The sequence below is a fragment of the Arachis ipaensis genome, chromosome B09, assembly GCF_000816755.2.
Source record: "Arachis ipaensis cultivar K30076 chromosome B09, Araip1.1, whole genome shotgun sequence".
Classification (NCBI taxonomy): domain Eukaryota; kingdom Viridiplantae; phylum Streptophyta; class Magnoliopsida; order Fabales; family Fabaceae; genus Arachis; species Arachis ipaensis.
The window spans coordinates 90,589,150-90,596,621 of NC_029793.2; the positions used below are offsets into that span (position 1 = coordinate 90,589,150).

At 36.9% G+C, this 7,472-nt stretch overlaps 3 protein-coding genes across 3 annotated transcripts in view; 2 read left to right on the top strand and 1 right to left on the bottom strand.

The window, feature by feature from the left end:
• Positions 1 to 4,281, top strand: part of LOC107618270 — a 22,701-nt gene extending 18,420 nt beyond the window's left edge. Inside the window, exons 6-15 of the mRNA XM_021111341.1 lie at positions 957 to 1,040; positions 1,255 to 1,305; positions 1,562 to 1,591; positions 2,268 to 2,330; positions 2,455 to 2,520; positions 2,638 to 2,766; positions 2,955 to 2,990; positions 3,249 to 3,368; positions 3,508 to 3,696; positions 3,972 to 4,281. Of these exons, the coding sequence (XP_020967000.1) occupies positions 957 to 1,040; positions 1,255 to 1,305; positions 1,562 to 1,591; positions 2,268 to 2,330; positions 2,455 to 2,520; positions 2,638 to 2,766; positions 2,955 to 2,990; positions 3,249 to 3,368; positions 3,508 to 3,696; positions 3,972 to 4,082 (879 nt within the window). The 3' untranslated portion in view covers positions 4,083 to 4,281. The remainder of the gene's footprint in view (positions 1 to 956; positions 1,041 to 1,254; positions 1,306 to 1,561; positions 1,592 to 2,267; positions 2,331 to 2,454; positions 2,521 to 2,637; positions 2,767 to 2,954; positions 2,991 to 3,248; positions 3,369 to 3,507; positions 3,697 to 3,971) is intronic.
• LOC107617912 (zinc finger SWIM domain-containing protein 7) lies at positions 4,708 to 5,944 on the top strand. The gene is made up of 4 exons (XM_016319787.2): positions 4,708 to 4,896; positions 5,006 to 5,027; positions 5,108 to 5,324; positions 5,654 to 5,944. Exons 1-4 carry the CDS (start codon positions 4,824 to 4,826, stop codon positions 5,753 to 5,755), a joined length of 414 nt encoding a protein of 137 aa, XP_016175273.1. The 5' UTR covers positions 4,708 to 4,823; the 3' UTR covers positions 5,756 to 5,944.
• On the bottom strand, positions 5,961 to 7,472 carry LOC110266502 (metal-nicotianamine transporter YSL1-like; the record flags this gene model as incomplete). Its single annotated transcript, XM_021111342.1, is given in 2 exon segments — positions 5,961 to 7,125; positions 7,240 to 7,472. Coding segments are annotated over 2 exon segments (1,165 nt in total), but the record flags the coding sequence as incomplete, so codon positions are not given.

Here is a 7,472-nt window from a genome sequence, read left to right on the forward strand (position 1 = left end):
TTCACTATATAGCATTTTGGCTGATTCCACTGCTTGGACATGTTATCTTGAGGTCACACGACTATTGTCCTGTTATTCCAAGGCTCCCTTTCAATTTCCATTCTAAATAACATGCCATAATTGAATGCCTGTTATTCTATTGAATATTTTGTGAATTTGTGTCAATTTTTACCTAGGATCTGGGTAAGGGTGTAAGTGAGATTAATAGATGGTAGATCTGAACTGGAGTAGTTGAACCTAATGAGCCTGACCCATAGATGATACTTTGTACATAAATTAGTCTGGCCACGATAATATTCAAATAACACACACGACATATATGTGAAGGTTACAAAATATCATGCTTATATAATTAAATTTACTTCGAATATTTTATTCAGATATTGCCTATTAACAACTTGGCCTAACAGTAGAATTCTCAAGCTCGGCTCATTTATTAAATAAGCTTCTGTCCTATTAGGTTAGTTAATTATGTGGGATGAACTAGTCGGCCTGTAGTGAGTGAAGACTTTGCATCTCAATAAAAACATGTCTTGCTAGACCGCTGGATCTGTGTTTACTATCATCCTCTGAGCCGTGACCCTTGTTAAAAGAAAAGTAAAATGCATTGCACTGTTGGTACATTACCATTTCTTTTTTCCATTGCATTCCTTTTTCTGGGTTCTATCAGTCCACAATTCCCTATGTACATTGCGTTACTAGGCATGCTTTCACAACTAGCATTATCCCTATGTTGGAGGCAGTAGCCATGTAGCTAATCCATTTGCACGATGAATGCTGACTTAAATGTAGTGATGCTCGAGTTGTCCTCGTCATGTGTCTATTGATGTGATAGGAAAACCCAAATATGTGCCTCTTTGCAAATAAGTATGCTTGTAATTGGATACTGTAATTATAATACTGTGAACAAAATGAGTGTCTATAATTTACAATTTTTTCCCTCTATCAAACTTTAGGCTTTCTACAATTGGGCTATAGCAATCTCTGATCGGGCAAAAATGCGTGGTCGCACAAAGGAAGCTGAAGAACTATGGAAACAGGTCAGCAAAAATATGGTTCTTGGCAGCTCTTGCTCTTGTAGATTGTAAATTTGTTGATGGATACTGCATAATGCTGGATTCAGAATTCATAGTGAAAATAAATGGACTAATTTTTCACATTTGAATTTATAGTTGTCTTGTTAACTGTTAGTTGATATAGAGGCTTAGCATCACACATCATGATTATTGTAAAATTGAAATTTGCATTTCCCAGGCAACACGGAACTACGAAAAAGCAGTCCAGCTCAACTGGAACAGCCCTCAGGTTCATTTCATTATTTCTAAAACTTTGTCCCTTTGTACTGTGATTTCTCGTTGAGTTAAACCATTTCAAAAAAGTTATTTTTTACATGCTTCCTTAAACAAATATTTATTTTTAATTGTATTTTATATAAAAAAGGTTTCCTTTCCTTATCCTGTATTTGTTTGATTCCTGCAACTTCTAAATTTCTTTTCAAGAATTCTCATTTGCATACTGACATCCTACTAGTTGTTATTGACTCTCTTGAAATCTATTTCAGGCACTTAACAACTGGGGACTTGCCCTTCAGGTATATTTGATTTACTTGTATGCAAACTTTTTTATTTCATACAAAAGGCATAAGAAAGCAATGAGTCTGTATTAAGATTGCATGCTTCTTACTGCATTTTTGGGTAGTGCTTCTGGGGCAATGATTTATAGTAGAACTTTTGTTGAAGCAAAAAACTTGAGCTTCTTGGAAAAGATATTAAAGAAACTGTTTTCACCTTCCTGGGAGCCGAACACTTGAATTTCTCCTGAAAGGCCTTGTTTATGCCAAAAGCACTTCTTGACTCGTAAACAAATCTCATCTTCAAGTGCTGCTAGTTATCAATTTAAGTAAATTTAGGGGAGTCACATCTTTTATTAATCCTTAGCTAAGAAGGTTATCCGTACATACACGTAGCACACTCCAGATATATTAAACCAGAGTCTTATTTCATAATTAGCTTATTCTACTGTTTCTTTATTTTGTTAAGTAATAGTCATTACATTATATCACTGATTGTGTAACTATGTCACTAAAATTTATTATTCTATAGTAAATAACCACCCAGGCTTTCCTCATTTTATTTCTTTGATAAAATGAACTTAATTAAATAAAACAAGACATTGCTATCAATCTTGATATATGAATTATATTTTTTCTGTATTGGAGTTCTAACTTATTTTCTTTGTGCTTTGGATTTTTTTTTTCCCCAATATAGGAACTTAGTGCCATTGTTCCAGTTCGAGAAAAGCAAAAGATTGTAAGAACTGCTATCAGCAAGGTACAAAAGTTGTAGGAGCATACCAGATAGAATTTGCAAACCAGTGCTTTACATTTACTATGTCCTTTAGCATATAACTTATTCTCTCTTCCACTTTTTAACTTTCCAATATTCTTCAATGCAGTTCCGTGCAGCTATTCAATTACAATTTGATTTCCATCGGGCAATTTACAATCTCGGAACTGTTCTGGTCATAATGCTTCTCCATTTTACTTATATATCGTGCAATTGTGCTTTGTTTTACTTTGTGTGCATGTAACAGTATTATGAGTATAGAATTCACTTTCCTTTTTTTCTATCTTTGCAGTATGGTTTAGCCGAGGACACCTTAAGAACTGGGGGATCCGCGAATGCTCAAGAAGTTTCACCTAATGAATTGTACAGCCAATCTGCAATATATATTGCAGCTGCTCATGCATTGAAACCAAATTATTCAGTAAGATGCCCTATCACCTTCATTTAAAATTCCTATTGGTTGCATCAATTTCTCGGAATAGACTTGCTCTTTCTTCTACTTAACATTGCCTTTTTAATCCATCCTTCTATTGTTGCTTCCTTTACTTAATATCCTCCCACTTTTTCGTCATACAATCAGCCTATTTTTGTATTTTTGGGATCTGACAGGTTTATAGCAGTGCCTTGCGGTTGGTGCGATCTATGGTGAGTAATATACCCCTTTGATCTTTCTGAATTATGTTCAGTTAAGTAAAACACTCTACTGTATTATATCACATTCCCTTCACCGGTATTTAAAGTAGGTCATCCTCTTCCAGTTAGAACCTAGCTTATCTGCCATCTAAATCAACATGCAGTATGCATTATCCTGTAGCTATTGTAGTCATTACTACTATGTAAATGTGAGCATTAGATGACGGGAACATTTTTATACTAACCTTGATGGAATTCAATTTTCCACAGCTACCGCTACCACATCTTAAAATTGGATATTTAACGGCACCTCCCGCGGGGAGATCACTTGCACCTCATAATGACTGGAAACGATCAGAATTTATTTTGGATCACGAAAGGCTTCAACAGGTAAGAAGTCTGGCTAATCAAGTGAAAGCTTTTCAGAGGCTAATATCAAATTTTTTCAAAATCATTGGCAAACTTCTAGGCTCTAGTGTCTCAGACACAAATTTGCAATCAAATAACTTACCCACTACCATTTATTCAGGTGCCCAAAGGCGAACAGAGACAAGTGCCTCAAACTCTCGCAGGCAGATCCACAGATGCAGCAAATGGAGATAAAAAGACAATCAAAGTAGATATAGCAGATATTGTTTCAGTATCAGCTTGTGCTGACCTAACCTTACCACCTGGTGCAGGCCTCTGCATCGATACAATTCACGAACCTGTTTACCTGGTAAGCAACATTCAGCCGACCTGATTCTGCCTTGTCACACAGTTTTTGCCGCATCTTTCTATACACTTGTCAGCTTATTTCTATCCCCTCTCTCACCATGAAGTCATTAACATAATTTTAGCATTGTTATTGTTTTTGCCAAATCCAAATTTTGATAAATTTCTCAAGGCTTGGTGAAATCTTTGAAATGTGCTTAATCTGAAGCCTGCATCAGAATCCCTTTAGCTAAGAAAAATGCAGCTCTAATTTTTGTTCTCAATTCTTGGATTACCAAGGTTGCTGACTCGTGGGAATCGTTAGATGGATGGCTCGACGCAGTTCGTTTAGTATACACAATTTATGTACGGGGCAAAAGTGATGTGCTGGCTGGAATTATAGCGGGATAAATGTGAAATTTGATTTGTTAAACTCTCAGATTTGATAGCCATTTTTTTTTGGGTACTTTTCTCTGCAAACTTGTGTATAACAACAACAATGTATGAACGTTTTTTTGTACAACTGAGAAATCTGAGTTAACTGATTAGCCGGATCACTCAACATTCTAGTTTTTGGCAATAAATATTCTACAAGGATTAGAACTTATGATATCAATTCCTTAATGGGGTTTCTTATCGAGTATTTTCCAACTCAGGCTACCTTGCCTCATCAAACCTGAAAGACACTCAAAATCGCAAACCACAATCAACAACCGCAGGTGCTCGGGTATCAGTCAACAATAAATTCGAAGAAACTACTAAAATTAACTCATAAAAATCCCTGACATTAACGCAAAGAGTTTCTCCGTCACGATCAAATTAACCCATTTTTATAACATTTTTTAATGGAGGTTAATGTTCGTTTGGACTCTTTCCGTAAATTTTTTTTTGTGAAATCGGACAAATAAATTAAGTTTATAAAATATAAAATCATAACAAAATTTAAATTGTAAAATTCTCAAATCTAGATAGAAATTTAGTAAAATAGATTAATTCATCTAAAATTATAATATCAAAAAATTTAAGAGTTAAATTGAGATTTTAGACCAACAAATTTAAGAGGACCATACTTATATTAGTAACTCAACGTTAACATTGGACCAACTTTTTGCTGTTTCATTTGGTGTTCTTTGGTTGGAGTTGGAAGTTGGAATGAGTGAGAGTGGGAGTGCAAGTAGTTTGGTAGCAGAGACTGTGTGGAAGGAAATCGAATCTACACGCACAGGTTAACCGCTTCCTTCTCTCTCTCTCTCTCTCTCTCTCTCTCTCTCTCTCTCATGAATTGACCTTGCGTTCGTTTGATTAATGGTTGGAAGTTGAACTTTGAAAAACAGTGAGCGATGACCAACTTTGGACGTAAGTAATTGAATTCATTCAATTTCTCTTGTCAATTAAGTGTTGTGTTTGAAAAGATTGCGAAACCCTCATGCTCACAGATTGCATTTTATATTTGGGAAGAACATGGAGGGAGCCGCAAGAATCGTGGATCAAAGAGGCGTTAGCAGGATATCTGGGAATCCAAGTGGGAGGTTCGTCTTTCAGGTTACAGGGGAATCCCCAAGGAAGAAAGATCACTATCTCTGTTTTCCTCATCACTTCTGCGCCTGCTATTCTTTCTTCTACGATGTTCTCAACAGACGCCAACAACTCTCTGTAAGCATTTTCATTTCCCGCTTCTTTTTAATTCCATTGCTTCTTCTTGGAGTATGTTAGGATAGGTAAGAAAGAGCAGTAGAGAAGAGGTTTGTGTATTAGAATTGTGTTTTGGAATTGTGTAGGATACAAGATTCAAAGTATTTATAGATGTGATTATTGACTACTATTATAAATGCTAAGCTACTAACAACCAACATCATCAATACTTAAGCTACTATCTACTATCTACTAACAACCAACCACAAAGAATAAATACTTATAAGCTTCTAATTCTAATATTCTAATATTCTCTAATAGAGTATATGTTTCAATGTATTTGTCCTCAGTGTAAGCATCAAATAGCTGCAAGACTTGCTGCGTCATTGGGAGCTTATGTCGAATTGAATGTCTCCGATGAGGAGCTCGCTCTCTTGCTTTCCAAAATATAGATACATCATACATACATAGATACATAGCCCTTGTTTTCTTTATTTTTAGGGTAAGAAAATTTATTGTGGGGCAAGCAAGGAACATCTCATTTTTAGATTAGTTAAATTGTCAAGATGTATGTGTGCCTCGTGGACGAGAGTTTTGTTTTGATCTAAGTATCTCTCATTATTTCAATATTTGCTCGCTGATACTTGTTTACATTTTTGGTTGGGGTGTTGGGATGCACTTGCAAGAGATGGGTGCAAGATACAGGCCTTATTTTTGTCATTGAATTCACAGAATTGTGTATTACACAGTTTTCTGGTGCCAACCGTAATAGCTGACCCAAATGTGTTGCATCCCATGTTTGGTGTGAGCATCGGAAACTGCTATCTAATTCCTATGGCACTAGAAAGCCTGAGTGATATATGTATTCATTGCTTGATACTGATTGAGTTCTAGGAAGGGACAAATTTCATGCAAATTGGAGGATTGATCCTTGCAAGAGCAAGAATGGCTGCAGGAAGAGTCCAAAGTCCCTCCCCACAAATTAGTCCAGAAGCAGCTGCCGGAACCATCAACTTTGCCTTCTTGTCGTTAATCTTGTGCCACAAGAACACAATCACAGTTCCCATGAACATGTCAATTGCAAAGTATGCCCCAACTAGGAATGGCACTGCCATTACCATTGGTAATGGCATCCATTTTGCTATCTTTTTAGGCGAGTGATCCCTCACTACGTTTACTGCCACAGCAAAAGCAAAGAATGCATAGCAAAGCTGCAAGCAATGATGAGGCAATGCTGAGAAGCCTTCAACACCTATAACTGCCATGTTTCGGTATATCAGTGCATAAGGAGCCTTGAATTCTCCATTAGGGTCTCCCACATTGAATGCCTTGTAGTACAAGAAGAAGCTCAGAGGAGCTGTTACACATCCCATTGCAATGCCAATTACTTGGCACATGAACATTGCTCTGGGAGAGGTTAAGGTGTAATGAGCAGTTTTGAAATCTTGCATCAGAATGCAAGAAACTGAAACCACTGATTTAATCACACCACAACCCACCAGTCCCGCCACAACACCATTTTCTTTCCCGCTCAAAGCTGCCATCATAAAGAGTGCAACTTTGCCATAGTTATACGCCATGTTTATGTCTGTGAGACCAGCTCCAAAAGCATTACAGAAGGCAAGAGCTGGAGCGAAAATGTAAGCAACCACGACAAAGTACCATTTGAGCTGGGGAAACATAAGCGGGATCAAAATTGTCGAAATGACTGTGAAAACAAGGTATCCAACTATTCCAATCCACATGGGAATGTTCTCCTTGAGGAACAACTCAGTCTGTTTAATGTTTCCATTTGGATACCCTTGCTGCTCAGCTGCTACTGCTGCAGTGAGAAAAAGACCTCAACATTAGATATCATATCTTAGTCTTTAGATGTTATATGAGGAAAAAGAGGAGGGCAAGCATATAGGTGTAAACGGATTAGTTTGACACTTACCGTTCTTTTGGTTCCGATCGTTATAGTGCTTCATCTTGTCAATTATGCCATTAACTGTGGCAACTAAAATCTTGGTGAAGTTGTATATGCCATCACCCAGGATTAGAGCAATTGACAGAAAAACCTTATAGCCATATAAGCCCTTCATGTTGGTTTCTTCTAGATTATCAGGGTACCATTGTCCTTTAAGCTTACCAACTAAAGGGTACATGACCCCATATGAGAGCACAGCT